At 55.6% G+C, this 14,855-nt stretch overlaps 1 protein-coding gene and 1 non-coding gene across 3 annotated transcripts; both read right to left on the bottom strand.

The window, feature by feature from the left end:
- Nucleotides 1–99: 99 nt before the first annotated feature.
- Nucleotides 100–11,050, bottom strand: PCGF2 (polycomb group ring finger 2). 2 transcript variants are annotated; one of them, XM_087826152.1, is made up of 11 exons: nucleotides 10,901–11,050; nucleotides 10,584–10,675; nucleotides 5,232–5,382; nucleotides 4,547–4,643; nucleotides 4,224–4,279; nucleotides 4,095–4,145; nucleotides 3,756–3,864; nucleotides 3,536–3,590; nucleotides 3,351–3,446; nucleotides 2,302–2,382; nucleotides 100–1,770 (listed from the first exon to the last, which is right to left on the bottom strand). In XM_087826152.1, exons 3-11 carry the CDS (start codon nucleotides 5,341–5,343, stop codon nucleotides 1,393–1,395), a joined length of 1,035 nt encoding a protein of 344 aa, XP_087682278.1. In that variant the 5' UTR covers nucleotides 5,344–5,382; nucleotides 10,584–10,675; nucleotides 10,901–11,050; the 3' UTR covers nucleotides 100–1,392. The 2 variants fall into 2 exon arrangements, with proteins under 2 accessions (XP_087682278.1, XP_016057787.2); XM_016202301.2 differs by lacking the exon at nucleotides 10,584–10,675 and having other exon boundaries at nucleotides 10,901–11,049.
- Nucleotides 11,051–14,482: 3,432 nt separating this feature from the next.
- TRNAN-GUU (transfer RNA asparagine (anticodon GUU)) lies at nucleotides 14,483–14,556 on the bottom strand. Its single transcript has one exon. It is a non-coding gene; the product is annotated as a tRNA-Asn (tRNA).
- Between the last annotated feature and the right edge of the window lie 299 nt (nucleotides 14,557–14,855).

Genomic DNA, 14,855 nt, shown 5'->3' with positions numbered 1-14,855 from the left:
AAGGCAGGCTGAGCCCAGAGATAAGCAGTATGAGGAGGAGGCCAGGGGACCCACCCAGCCTTTCCCTGTCCCCTCTGCCCCAAAGAACTAGAGGCTCTGGAGAGTATGCAGCATTTATTACAAAGCCAGGAGATACAAATGTCCCAGGGTAGGAGGAGGGTACAGTCATAGCACCTCAGACAAAGGGCAAGGTGCAAACGCAGACAAACCCATTGGGGGTACCCAACCCCAAACACCCAGGTTGTGACAGTCTTGCTTCCACCCCTCCTCCCCCATCTGATCTATGTACACTGGAAGAAAACAGGTAGGCAGGGATCTATCGGGGTCTGCCCTTCAGGGGGCGGTCCACTGACCTCTCAGGATGGAGCTGAGGACAGAGCTTACTAGTGCCTGTCTTCTTGTGCTTTCAGATGCCCCTGAGGCTCTTTCCTGACTGGGCCTCAGCCGGGGTGGGGAGGGGGCTGGAGAGCTGTTTGCCTTTGGCAAAATCTGGGGTCTGTGCTTGTCTGAGGTTTACCCCACTCCACCTCTCCACTCCAGGTCCCCAAGTCAGACTTTATCACCAGGCTTGCTGTTGCAGGTTCCTGGGTGGAGGCTGGGGCACATGGGGGTGAAGCAGTTCACAATCCTAAAGCCACAGTGGAATTTCAAGGGCCAGGGCCTCCCATGGCCCGAATCTTCTCTTCCACAAGGAAAATGATGCAAAGGCCACACACACAGGGAACAAAACAAAAAAGGCAGACCTGTTCTTTGCACAAAGTCTCCACTGCAAGAGGAGGAGGTAAGGGTGATACCATCTCCACCACCCTCTTGCTCCTCAGAACCAGGGGATAAACTGCATTTGTAAAAGGCACTGTCTTAGCAAGTCTCTGGACATTCAACATGGGGGGGGGGCTGGTTGGGGGGGGCAGGACAGCAGCCAAGATGGGGAGAGAAAGAGGGTGGACCCATACACAGCCGTTAGAGTTGTGCCTAAAGCTTTGGGGGCTGGTGGGTCCCCAACACCCCATCTGCCTTGGGAAACAGGAGGATAGGGCAGAGCTTTACTGAGCCTCAAGTAGCCCCTCCAGCCCACTTCCAGGCACCCACAAAAAGCGAGTAGAGCAAATTACACAAGACTCCTTAAAAATTAACACCCATCCCCCACACATACACACACACATAAAGTTTGTTTCCTGTGGCATTTAAATTAATCTGGTTGGTCCATAGAAAATAAGTATGTATATTTGGTTTTTCCTATGTACATATATATATAGATTTATTTATAAAACCCACCCCCCCACCCCTAAGGTGGGAGGAGCTGGGAAAAGTAGAAGAGGTGGAAAAAGGAGCCCAGAAAAAGTGGAGGGGTGGAGAGGCATGGCTGGAAAAGGAGGGGGAAGGTCCCTTTCCTCAAGTTAAGGGGGGCACAGGAGCTCCATTGACAGTCATCTTGCGCCCCCTGCTGGTGGAGGGTGGTGTCTGCAGGCAGTTCGAGGCGCCCCCGTTGGTAGCTGTGGTGACCCCACTGGCTGCTGAAGGGGGAGTAGGGGAGGTAGGGTGGGTGGCCGGAGGCCCATGGGAGCTAGGAGAGCCATGGGAGGGTGTGGCTGGGCTGGGCAGGGAGGAGGAGGTGGCCGGCAAGGTGGCAGGGCTGGGAGCCTTGTCGCTGACTGACTCACACTCTGACGCCCCACTGGTGTTGGTGCCCTCAGAGGGGGTGGGTGCTGTAGGCAAGGTGAGCCGCTTGCAGGCTGGCTGGACCCGGTACTTGAGAGGGAGAGGACCGTTCTGCAGGGACAGGGGTGGAGGAGAGGAGGGAAGGGGAGGGTGTCAGGAGAAAGGCTAACCAGGCAGCTGCCAACCTTCATCCCACAGTGCCCGAAGAGGAAGAAAGGAAAGGTTGGAGCCTTGGAGAGAAAGACCTGGAAGAGTAGGAGGACCTAGGCAAAGCGAGACTGAGAGGCGGAGTGAGCAAGGCCGGAGAGACAGGCACATGAGACCCAGCGAAGTGCAAGACCAGGGACTGGAGAGAAAAAGAGGGAGGCCAAAGAGCAGAAAGCAACATTTACTCCTCAGTCACCAGGCCCTTTTCTGACCCAAGGTGGGGCATGGAATCTGTCCAAGGGTCTTTTCTCCTGAGTGTGGGAGGTCATCGGTAAGAGAGCCCCGAGGCCTAACTGGTATGGCGGGCCGCCCTGGACATGGCCAGCTCATGGGACAAGAGGTGAACTGTCTGTGATTAGAGCAGGGTGGCTCCTGTGGGCACTGTGGGCACAGACCAATGCCAGCCCTGTAGGGGTCCCTCCCAGCGCTGCTCACCCGCCGCCAGGGGTAGATGTAGGCGATGTCCATGAGGGTGTAGTATTCCTTCAGTGGCTCGTCCTCGTACAAAACCTCCACCTGGAGGAGACGGAGACCCCCATGACCCTGGCCAGGCTTCAGGCCCTGGCCATCTTGCAAACAGGATCCAAGTTAGGGGTCTGGGGGGGAGGGGGGTGGCCAAAGTGGACTTGCAGGTGGTCCCCAATTACTCTGGGGTCCCAAGAGAACTCCTGACCACCAGGTGGAAAGGGATCCAGAGGAGATACCCACATCATTAACAACCCCCTGCCCCTGCCATCCACATAGCCATCTGGGTCCCCTTTTATTCCCAGCAGGTCCCCCAGAGGAGCTAATGGGCAAAGAAAAGGCCCGGAGTGAGAAGCATCTTGGGGAGCACTGGCTCTGACCCAGGCTGCATAGTGGAATCACTCAGGGAGCTTTAAAAATGACCAATGCTTGGATCTCACCCCCAGAGATTCTGGTTTAGCTGGCAAGATATATGAGTTGAGTTTTAGAGCTCCCCATGTGATTCTGACATAAAGTTTTGGATCCACTGTTCTAGATCCTTGATATTCAAAGTGTGCTCTGGGGACCAGTAGCATTGGCAGCACCTGGGAACTTGCTGGAAATGAGGAATCTGCTGAATCAGAATCTGCATTTTAACAAGATCGCTAAGGGATCACAGACACATTCAAGTTTCAGAAGCAATTTCCTACAGTTCTGTTGGAATTTCAGACTGGCCTTCCTTCAGCCAGCTGGCCCCAGATAAGACCCTGTGTTTTTACACACATACCTCTGCCACACTTCTGAGTGTGCAAGCATACACACACACACCACCTTGCTCCCCTGTACCTCTGTACACTGGCTTCAACAGATGCAAACTGCCCCACCCTAATCTTGGTTTCAATTACCCTTCTACTGGGCGCACTTACACAACCAGGTGGGCCCTCGGTGACACCCAGTCAGCCGTGAACAATGGCTGGAATGCACAGATTGTCAGACACACCCACCCACAGATACTTTTTTCAAAGGGCCCAGGGACTCACCTTGTACTTGCTGGGCACATCCATCTTGTTGCGAAGAAACTTGGCCAGATGCATGACGGTCATGGCTGCTGGGCATCGCAGGAAGCGCACCCCTGTCTGCCAGGGGAGAGGCACCCCAGGGCTATGGTGCACCAGGCACTGTCTCCCAGCCCATACCCCACTCTTGGGCAGGCCCCAGGACTCACCTTCTCCTTGTCCCCATCCCCATTCTCCAGGGGGCCCTTCTTCTCCTCCCGGTCCCTGGTGGGGGGGACACACAACGACAACATAGAGTGAAGCTAAGGAGACCCTGGCTCAGGCAGGATTCCCCAGTACACACACCCTTCCAAGGGAATGGGGCCAGGGTGGGAGAAGGGCGCAACTCAGCCTAGGACCCCAAAAGGACCAGGCGTAGGACACACTTGCCTGACAGCTTCGTAGAACTCGATAGAGAGGCTGACAATCTCATCATCACTCAGAGCCCCCTTCTCCTGCTCCAGGACCTCACCACGGTCCTCGTTGGAGCCATTGGGGACTGCAAAAGGAGAAACCTGAGTGGGCTGGCCTAGGAGGGGGGAATGGAGCCCCACCAAGGGCCCAGGGTCTCGGAGCCCAGCGGGGTGGCCCCAGCCTTCCTCTGGGCCAAGGAGGTGGCGTGGGGGTGGGGCGTGGAGGATGGGCAGCCCAGTGCACCCGGCCCGCATGCCTGGGGCAGCGCCACGCACTCACGGTCCCGGGCCTGGGAGTGCACACACATGAACTCACCTTCCGTCAGGGGGTACGCTGCATAGAAATCCCGCCGCCGTTTCATCTCATCTGAAAGAGGGAAAGAAACGGTGAGGAGGAAGCAACAGGCTGGGGGGGGGGGCAGGAGGAGGAAGGGTGTGTGGATACCTTTAAAAAGCCCAGGGACCAATTTGTAGACGATGTCTTGGAGGGTTTTGTCAGATCTGGAAAACAACATACAGGGCCCTATTAACAATCCTCTCACCCTGATCTCCCAGCCAGGGATCCTACTGCTCCCCTCCCTTCCTCAGATTCAGGACCTGGTCTTTATCCCTCCGCTACTTCTCAGCTGGATACAACCTGGAGGGAGGGAAGAGGCCCAGTGCTTCTCCCCGATCTGCCACTTTGGCTACAGGAACAAGGAGGGCTGAGGGACACAGGGGAGCTGACCCAGAGGATCTCAGGGGCAGGAGGGGCAGTGCGAGGCCCACCTGATGCTCAGCAGCGGCCGGGTTTTATGGACCTGCACATCACACATGGGGCAGTACTTGTTGGTCTCCAGGTAGCGCACGATGCAGGTTTTGCAGACTTGGGGGATAGAGAGAGAGAGAGGAGTCAGCCCCCTTTGTAACCAGGCCCAGCCCCCATACCCTCCACTCAGGTTCAGGCCTCCCTTCTCCACCTTGTCCCCACAGTTTAGGCCTGTTCAGAGGGCCAATGTGGTCCTGTTCTGCATGGAGGGCAAATGTTCCATATCCATCCTTGGGAGAGGACAGATCTTACGCGTGTACGTGTGTGTATGAGGCCAGTGTCATGTATACGGTGAGCCCCAAGGCCCAAGTTCCCCTCATGGAGTACAAAACAACAGCCAGCCTGCTACATATCTCCCAGGGTCCTTGGCCCCTTATCCCCAAGCCTGTAGGGCACACCAGGGACACCTGCATCTTCAGGGGGTGAAATTTCAGCCACAGAGATTTCAGATGAAAGTCCCTGAAATGAAGTCTGGGCTGAAACCTCCAGCCTCCCCTGCCAGGCAGCCTCTCTATGACCTAGGGACCCCCACCAGGCACAGGCATGTTCACTTTTCAGGCTTGTGCTCTGCCTTCCCTGGGCAGTGCCCCTCCAACTTAGGCAGAGGCTGCCCACCCTGAGAAGCAGCCCCTCCACCCAACTCACAGGAATGCAAGCACTCTACAATGGTCGTAGCATCGATGAAGTACCCCCCGCAGAGGGCACACATGAGGTGAGGGTTCAGCTCCGTGATTTTGATCCGTGTGGTCCGATGCATGATGCCGGGGAGGGGGTTGGGGGCCTAGGGAGCGTTACCCTGGGAAGTAAAAGTGGAATTAGAAACCCAGAGATCCAACATCCTCTCTGAGCCCAAGGCCCTTCCTCTCCGCCTTGGTTTGGGTGCATGTAAGGGTCTGGTTCTTTCTGGCCCCCTCTGAGTGTTTACTGGGTGCCGGGGGCTCTGGAGATTCACCTAACCTTGAGCAACAAGGTCAGGCTCCACCTCAGGAGCAGCAGGAAAGACTGAGATTCAATCACAGGAAGTACTACCCAACTCTCCAGAGGATGTGGGGAGGCAGGCAAATGCCCCTGACTTGGTCTTTGTATCCATTCTACCCTCTTCCATCCCATCTACTCCTCCTCCAGGAAGCCTTCCCTGGAAACACAGGCTGCTTTAAGTTTGAAGGGGCACCCCATCACTTTTCCTTCTGGCCCTGCATCCAGCCCCGGCCCCAGAGCAGCAACCTGGAAATCCACTGTATGCTGACCATGTAGGCTCCAAGCTTGGTGCTCACGCAGGATATACTGAGGAACACAGCTCCCCTGTGCCCACAAGCACACACATCCAGAACTACCCTCCCCATGCACACAGTTATTTCCCCACGTGGGCACTGCCAACCATCATCTCCCACCCGATGACACGTCCTCAGCAACCTGTCCACAGACTGTCCAGAGAAAGACCACAGACTCTGAGATGCCTGCCAAAGCTGGGCAGAAAATTCCCGGTCCCCAGCCCACCTGAACGCTAGCCCAGCCCAGCCAGACTCTGGCAAGGTCCCAGGAGGTTAGGCAAAGCCCAGCTCTGGATTGGCTGATGTTCTTACTTCTTGGAATAAAAATCAAAGCTGCACCCATAAGGGATGGCCCCTCCCTTCTTCCTCTTTCCCAGAGTAAAAGCCCAAGGGGTGGAGCTTGGGAGGGTGGCCAAACCCCAACGGCTCTTTTACAACATACACCTTTCTCTCCTTTCCAGAAACATTTCTAAAGACACCACATTGGGTTTTCTAGGACCAGAAATTCACAGCCAGGATCAGCAGTTTCTATAGAGACCCCAGGATGAGTTTGGCCAGAACCCAAACAGCCAACAGAGGCTGGCCAGACACCGAAAGAGATGGAGAGACACAAAGGCCACACATGGGAGAAACACCAACTAGCAGGGCAGACAGAGGGGAACAAGCCAGCCAGCCCAGAGAGCCAGCAGGCATGCAGCAACTGAGACCTGCAGGCCTGGCCAGAGGAAAGGGGTTTTGGCCACACATACGGTGGACTCCTTCTGTCTTCCCTGCGAGAGTCCCCCCTTCAGTTATGTAGCAGGCTTGCTGGTGACTCCACTGTTTGGTCGTTTCCATGGTAACCTCATCCCTGGCAAGGAGCCCAAATATTATTACAACCATCCAGACGAAAGAACAAACTCCAAGTGGCCGTCTCACTGAGTATGTATAATATTGAATGCATACGTGCCGTCTGGGCCTCCAAAGGTACTTTTTATGACTAGTTGTCCCGTGTGTGTGTCTGTCCAAAAGAATCTGTGTGTGCACACAGCCAGGAACAAAACATTTGGGGCTCTGATAATGCTGGGGGTCTAGGTTGCTATCAGTGAATGTCACACCCCTCCCCTCTCTCATACACACACACAAACACGTAGCGCTTCACACTGCCTTTGCCACCTCATTCACACACTTGCGTTTTCAAACAGACACTTGCTCCTAAGAATTTCCATCTAGTTCCTGCAAGGCAGACTATGTCCTCAACACATAGGTGTTCCTAAGCACATGACCATGACCCTCACCGTCTCACTTCTTTAAGCATTTGTGAGCATTCAGACCCAGACCGACCATCCTTCAAGCTCCTTTCTAGATGCTCGGGTGAAGAAAAGAACTGCGGTGCTTACTGAAGGAATGAAATGTTCCTCTATCTCCCAAGAAATGAGCCCCCCTTGTGATACTCCCTGCTCCCCTTACCCCATCCCCAGAGCCTCAGACCCTGACCTCTGGGACTGGGGAGAAGCCCTGATTGGTTACTCACCTGATTGCCATGGTTACCTGTTCCCCCAAGCCACCCCCTCCCCATCTCATCCCCCACCAGGAAGCCTCAGGGCCCTAAAACTGACACCCAATTCCTCCCCAGCTGCAACTGGCTGGTGTGTTGCGAGTAGCAGAGGGAAGAGGTGTGATAGGTGGCTGGACTGCCAGCATCATCACTTTAGGGAAGAAGAGGCTGGGAGATCGGAATAGCCTGAGGGAGACAGAGAGGGAAAGACAAATCCAAGAAGCAGTAAAGGGAAACCAAGGGTCATTGGGAAGTAGCCCCTGTGGAGTTCTGGGGGCTCTAACAGGTCAGTCACAACCATATCCCCACAGTAGACCTGAGCACCATCTCCCACCCCCAATTGGGGGCCAAGTCCTTCAGTGTCTTCTGTCCCAAACCACTGTCTTTACAAGGGCACAATAGTTGGGTGGCCTATGCTTCTGGCCCTTGTAGTCCCTGGTCTCAGCTACAGTGGCAGGAAAGGAGATCGATCAGCACCCAATTCCAACTCCTCCTTGCCATTCAAGGCTGGCATTTGTCTTTCCTCATCCTCAAAGTCCCCTACTAATAAAGACCACCCCCATCTCTTTGTTTTAACCCAGATCTTTCTGGAAGCTCCCCCAAAATTCAAGCCTCTCTCACTGTCAGTTTTTTAATGTTCCCTGCAGAAATCATAGCCAATCTCTGATAACCTAGAGGTCCCTCTGCTCCTTTGGATGCCCAGCTACAGCATTCTTTCCTCCAAATGAAATTAGCCCAACTCCCTCAACAGAAAACCTCCAGGTCTTGGGAAAAGTCACTCAAGGTCATATCCAGACGTCTAGAATTGCAGAGGTAGGAGGGGTTTTAGAAAGCATCTTGTCCAGTCATTTCATTTTACAGATGAAGAAACTCAGAAAGAAGTGACTTGTCTAAGGTCACACAGCAACGCAGTAGCAGTCCTAGGACTAGAAACTGTCTTGACTCCCAGTCCAGTGCTCTTTACACACTGGCACCTAGGCCAGGCTCCCCACTCATTTAAGAATCAATAAGCCTGGCCTGATTCCATCCAGGAAGGTAGAAAGTAAGACTCCAGGTTCCCTAGAAGACCACTCAGTGAGCCTCCTGGGAGGGGTCAAAGTCTGGCCAAAATATGACCATCAGCACACATTCTCACCTTGAAGTATAAAGAGGGAGCAGAGGCCTCATCTCACATCCATGGTACAACAGGGAAACTGAGGCTGTATAGAAGCACAGTGAGCCAGAGTATACTGTCAAGACTCAGACCCTAGGTTCTAGGAGTCCATTCCTCTCCCAAATGTGTGGGTGCAACTGTGCAAGCCCCATGTATTTGAGGGGAATACGGGGGTCCACCTGGGAGCACTGTCAACCTCTCAATCCTTCCTGGGACAAGGATCTGCTCCCTCACCAGCATCACTGAAAAGGCTTCTAGCCTCCTGAAGCTGGGCTCACTCTACCCTCCCTTCCTTTCCCACCTCTCAGCTTCCTAATATCAAACAAAGACAAAAGCCCAAAATACACACACACCGCCAGGCACACCCCCTCCATCTCTCTCACACTCAACACACAAGGCCAGACAGACACAACACACACAGACACAGCCAGACAGACACACAGGGCCAGACACACCCCCATCATACATACAGCCAGACCAAAGCCAGGCCCACATTTGCCAGATGCAGAGCCACCTCCACTCACCCCATCCAGAAGCACACAGTCTGACATCCGTGGCTGAAACCAGAGCTGCAAACACACTAACCTTTTGTGCATCCCTGGTCCACCCAGTGTAAATTATAACATAAGTCTTCTGGCAACAAAGACAGTGCAGCTCCCAACCTCCACTCTGGAGGCCAAGAGACTGGAGGAGTGGGGTGGGCATCTGACCTGCACAAAGATATAACCTCTTCCTCTTGGGGCTCTCTCCATTCCCATGGCAACAGCTCCATCCACCAAGATCTCTCAGGCAAGGCCAGGGCAGCAGAGAGCCCCCTTCCTACCCACCCCCTAAGACTTCAACTTGAACCCCACCCAGCTACACAGTGTCTGGATCCTAAGTCACAGGTCTGTTTCCTGTGTTATTCCAAAGACAGCTCTAAGACTGCAACCCCCACCTCCAATGAGGGAACCCCTGGGAAAACCTCACCACCAAAAAACTGCAACAGAGCTGGCTTTATGCTTCTTTCCAAGTACTAACACCCTGGAACAGAGTGGAAGGGAGAGGAAGAAGAGAAAGTATAGTTTCAGGAACAGATGCAAACTGCAAGCGGCCCAGAGAACGAGGCATCAGAATGGAATGGGAGACAACCAAGGGACACCCCTACCCCCTAGCTACAGGACGCCCTGGAGAGACTGAGGCAGAAACGGGGGTAAGGGGTGGCTCTGAGAGACAAAGACCAGGGGCAAGCGCGGGGTAACACTTGCACAATATTTACTGGCAAATTCGCCACTCCAGGCCTCCTCCTGCCATCCAGAGCAATTCTGGGCAGATGGGGGCCGTGGGGGAGGGGGCAGCGGCATGCCTGGGCCCAACGCGGAGACAGGAGGGGCAGGGGTGTCTACTTGCCCAGGGGGTCCCACCCCCTCGGAGCTGGCGGCTGGACGGCCTGGGGAGGAAAGGGGCAGCCAGGCTCCCCACTGGGGGACGGGCGGGTCAGTCGGGCCCCTCTTGCCTCCGCTGGCGACGGGAAATACCGCGATAAACCTTCCCCCGGCATTTCCATTCCACCCCCTCCTCCCTGGCTGCCCCCGGAGCCTGGGTCAGAGGATCGGGGACCCCAGTTACCGGGTGGCCGCTCCTATCTTCCCTAGAGCCAAACTTTCGGCGGGGCGCAAGGAGGGGTGTTCCGGAGAAAGAGGCTCTTCTTAGGTGGTTGGGGAGGGGGCGGGGCGCCCAGTCCAGGGATCGGGGGGAAGAAACCGGCTGGGGGAGGTGCCCGAGAGGACGGGGACCCGGGCAGGAAAGAGCGCCCTCCTCCGGCCCCGCAGCAATCAAAAAAGCATGTCCTCTTCCTCTCGGCCTCAAGTCCTTGCACGTCCACGACGCCAGGGTGGCCACAGAAAAAGCAGAGAGCGACCCCTCCCCAAACCGAGGCGGGTAGTGGGGTAGAACCGGGGCTGCTCTGGCTCTTGGGGAGGGCGAGCGGGGTACAGATCCACCCCACACGGAGCCCCAAAGCCTTTGTGTCTGCCTCGGACCCTCCCCCTCGCTACCTCCGGAGCAGGTCTAGGACGGAGCTGAGGCACAAAGAGGTGGTGGTCGAGGGAGACGCCAAATCGTTAAAAGGGGAATCCACTGCGGCCATCTTGGAAGGGAAAGAAGGGAAAATGGGAGAGAAAAAAGGGAGAAAGAAAGGCGGATCGGGAGAGCCCGATCGGGGCTGGCGGGGGTGGGGCGCAGACGCGAGCAGCAGGCCCGGCTCGGGGCGGCCCCCTCCCACAGGGATGCGTAAAGAGGTGCACCGCCCCCCCCAATCCCCAGACGGTTATGGGGTAGCAGGAGGCAAGGAAGGGGGTCCGTGTCCGCTTACCTGGGTTCGGGGTCCGTGGGTCTCGGGGAGGGGGGATGGGAGGGAGGGAAGGAGGGAAGGGAGGGGAGGGGGACCCCGGCCGCGTCGTTCGCTCGGGCGGCGGGTGGGGAGAAACCTACGGTAAGAAAGGAGTTTGTGAAAGCAGCTTGGGGTGGGAGGAAGAGAGGGGAGGGGGGAGGGGACGGCGGGGGGAGGGGAGGGACCGGGGCGGGGGGGACGACAAAATGGCTTTTTCCTCCAGACAAGAGTAGGTCCCGCCCACTACTCACCCACGTGACCTCATTCCTTCAGGGTGTTTGCGGAGAGGGGCAGAGGAGGAGGGAGGCGGAGGCTAACGCTGCTGTCCCCCCACCGGGCACTGGGCCCCCCAAACTAGGACACGACTTTACCCTTCCCAAACAGCCCCTGGCCCTGGAAAATGAATCCTCTTCTCTGTTACCCTCTGCAACTCACCCCTCCCTCCCCAAAAATACGTGTGCGCCCCCGACCCCCTGACCCTGCGATCCCCGCCCCTAGGCTGGGGTGCCTAGGAAATGGTGAAATGAAGACTGGACTTCATGCAATGTGGCTCGCTTTGCAGTCCTCCAGCCTCGGCTAAAGGGCGCTGGGCGAGGGCGAGGGACGCGACGCCGTCCACGGCCACGCGTCCGGGTTATTTTCATTCCCTCTAAAGTAACACTCCCATAAAAATAATAACTGCGTTTCCAAGAGCGTGTCCTCTCCACTCGCCTTGCCCCTCTCGGCGGCCCGATCGCCCCGGGACCCAGCCGGGGCGCCTCGAGGGAGCAAACCACCTGGGCACGGAGGGAGCGGCGACGGGAGTAGGTCTCGCGGCGAGGGGCTTGGTTGCTGTAGTGGAGGCTGGAGCCCCCGGCGTGGAGAAAAATGGAACACGACCTGGGGAGGGAGAAGAGCTGAAGGCAGGGACTCAGGCCCCAAGCCCGGGACACAATAACCAGGCCGAATGCAAGAGGCCCAAATAAACTAGAAAACCAGGCGCTGGGATTGGAAAGCGGGCCCGCGCTTTTTTCCCTGCGGCGCGCCGGTTCCCGCATTTTTGGCCCCGGCGCGGACTGCGCTGCGCGCTCTGCGCGGTTGGTGCGCCTCCCTCGCGGCCGCAGCAGGAGGATCCCGGCGAGAGCGGAGGTGACGGGGGTCCTCCGACTCCGACCTTTGCTCCAGCCCAGGGTTTGGGCTCCCGTCCCCAGTGGATCCCGCCAAGGGGAGAAAACTAGGAGGAAGCCTTGGACGAGCCGGGAGGAGCGGCTGGGGGTGGCCCCGGGAAAACTAATCGATACTACGTTCTGGCGGCGACCGTGGGCCCGCCTCATTAAGAGGGTCGATTCGCTTATTCGTGGGTCAAGATTTATTGGGATGGTCACTGTGTCTGTCCCTTCAAAGAGCTCGATCGTCCGGCCAGATACGCCATTAAGCGCACTGACTGAGGGTGGCTGGCTAGTTAGGAAAATGAGGAGACGAATCTCCGGCAAGCTTCGGGGCGTCTGCCGCCGTCTCCTCTTCCCTTCTCGATCGCAGCGCAGGCCGACCCGAAGCTGGGGTCCGAGGACTGCATGCTTTCACTCTTTGGCGGGCGACCAGGGTCACCCTTTGGCCGCCAAGTGACCCCAGCGTTAGCCTTCAGCCCGCACCGGTCGAATGGGGGCGGGGAGAGAGATTTCCTCCCAGAAGGAGGTAATCTGCGGGGGCCAGGGGAGGTTCAGGTCACCGGCTCCCCAAAACCAGGAGTTTGCCGCCCGTCTTGGAAAGGGGGTTCTTGCCGTGGACACACTGTCCCTAGGGCAAGTGTGTCGAATGCATCTTGGACTCTGCCAGGGAAGACCCATGCATCATCCTCTGTCCCGCAGTAGCCCTTGGGGGTGGGGAGAGCGGCAAGGACACTTGGTCTGCCACTCCTTTTGGGTTAGAAGATCCCGAGCAAGAGATCTTTTGCGTATCTCAATCCCACTCATGATCCACAGGAGCATCCAGGGGCTGCCCCTGCGAGCGCATGTGGGGAGTGTCAGCTACTATCTTTGAGTCTCTACTGCGGTTCTTTGATCCTGGAGCGCTGCTGGAAGGGACCACCGTGCTCACCTGGGGCCCACTTACTTATTCCTTAGTTATTAAGAGCTAGTCAGGAGCAAACCACAGACAGAGGAACATGCTGAAGACCCCACTATCCACTAAAATTTCATTTTAATCATTTCCGTCCCAGGCAACAGGTCCCCATATCCCTGGCCTTTCTGGTTTAGCAAGAGAACTCTGACCCAACCCTCCCCATATCTGAATTTGTCCAGTGTCCGGACAAAGAAGCACCTGTCGTGTGTCAATGCAAGTCCTTCGCTAGGCACAGGGGATATAAAGCTGATGAGCTGGGCTTTTGCCCCGCAGGGTGCTCACAGGCCGATGGAGGCAAATCCGAAGGGTTACACAGCCTGTCTGGTTAATTACCATAGCACTGTGTACCCTTCTGTGTCCCCCAACAGCGTTGCGACAGCCAGGTAGGGAGGTGTGAGCACTGGGCAAGGCTTTCAGAAGAGGCCTCCTTGTGAGCCCAATATTGAGAAGAGACCAGATATCAGAAAGAATTGCTTGAGAGAATCCTTTGCTTAGCTCTTTCATAAAAGTGGGGGCTCCCACTCCACACCCTTGAATGTGTCTTTGGCAGAGGTTCGGTTCCGTGTCAATTACTTACCTCAGTCTTAGTTGTAGCATCTCACATGATCCTCTACCTGACAACTAGTCATCAGAAAAGTCAGCTTCTAGAGGGCAGGAACCCGGGAAATCTAGGTGATTATTTCCGGCACATACCAACAGCTATACTGCCAGGATCAGATCCCCTTGAAGATTATGACAAGGGTAGGAGAGAGCGGCTCCTCTCAGGAGTTTACGGTTGTCTTTACCTGTGTCCTTTACTTCTGTAACAGGGAGACCTGTGTCTCCCCAAAACAATGTCCTTTGTCAGTTTCTGCTTCTATTTCCCAGTCCTCCTTACTTACATGTGTGTATTTCTGGAAAAAAATGTTTGGTTGTTCTTTTTCTTTTTCTGATGCTTCTCGTATTCACTGCTGCTCTTTTCCCTCCATCCATTTCCTCTGGGTCTTCCTTCCACTCACCTCGCCTATTTCTTCTGTCATATCCCGTCTTTCTGTCTCCGAATATCACAGCTATGCTCTCCCTTTCTCACCTTTCTCTACATCCCTGTTTGTTTCTGCCTTTCTCTCGCGGGCTTTCTTCCCTTCCAAATGTGATATTTCGAGATTGTAACATCGATTGAGACCGACAATGGAAAACTATCCAACCTCCACTGCAAATTCATTCTTAATCTTACGAAAAATGCAACCCAAAACGTATTTCACCGTGAGACAAAAACCTGTCTGCTTTTCCTGCAATCCAGTTTTGGGGTGGAGTGTTGGAGGGAAGTGCAAGAGAAATTATCCCATCATTGACTAAACAACAAATTTTCAATCACAATGACCCTCTGATTTGCTATAGAAAAAGTGTTTCCCTGCCATTTCAACACCAAATTGGGCATTCCAGCAGTTGGGATAATTACGCTTAAGAGAGAGAAGAAAAGGAGAGCGTCCCTGGGTGGGCTCGAACCACCAACCTTTCGGTTAACAGCCGAACGCGCTAACCGATTGCGCCACAGAGACCGTAGTGACTGCTAGGGCGGCGGAGAGCTGAGTCAATAGGAGTGAGCCTGCGACGAAGCCTAAATCAGAACAGAAACCCCGCAGTGATGCAAAATCGGACCCCGGGGAGAGAGGGAAGTGCCCCGATTCGTGGAGGGAAGTTGGCAGGAAGGGCATGCCTCTCCTCCACTGGCTCTGGAGGGGTCGGCGCTGGCTTCCTCCGGATCTTAGATAAGAAAAAGCTTGGAACGTCCCTTTTTAGAGTGACCTGAGACTTGGGGATACTTGGAGTCGACCTGCTGAGAGTCCCCTAAGGCAAA

Source organism: Miniopterus natalensis, chromosome 17, assembly GCF_054644295.1.
Source record: "Miniopterus natalensis isolate mMinNat1 chromosome 17, mMinNat1.hap1, whole genome shotgun sequence".
In the NCBI taxonomy this organism is placed as follows: Eukaryota; Metazoa; Chordata; class Mammalia; order Chiroptera; family Miniopteridae; genus Miniopterus; species Miniopterus natalensis.
The sequence above is the reverse complement of the archived record's forward strand: the minus strand, read 5'-3'. Positions and strand labels throughout refer to the sequence as shown.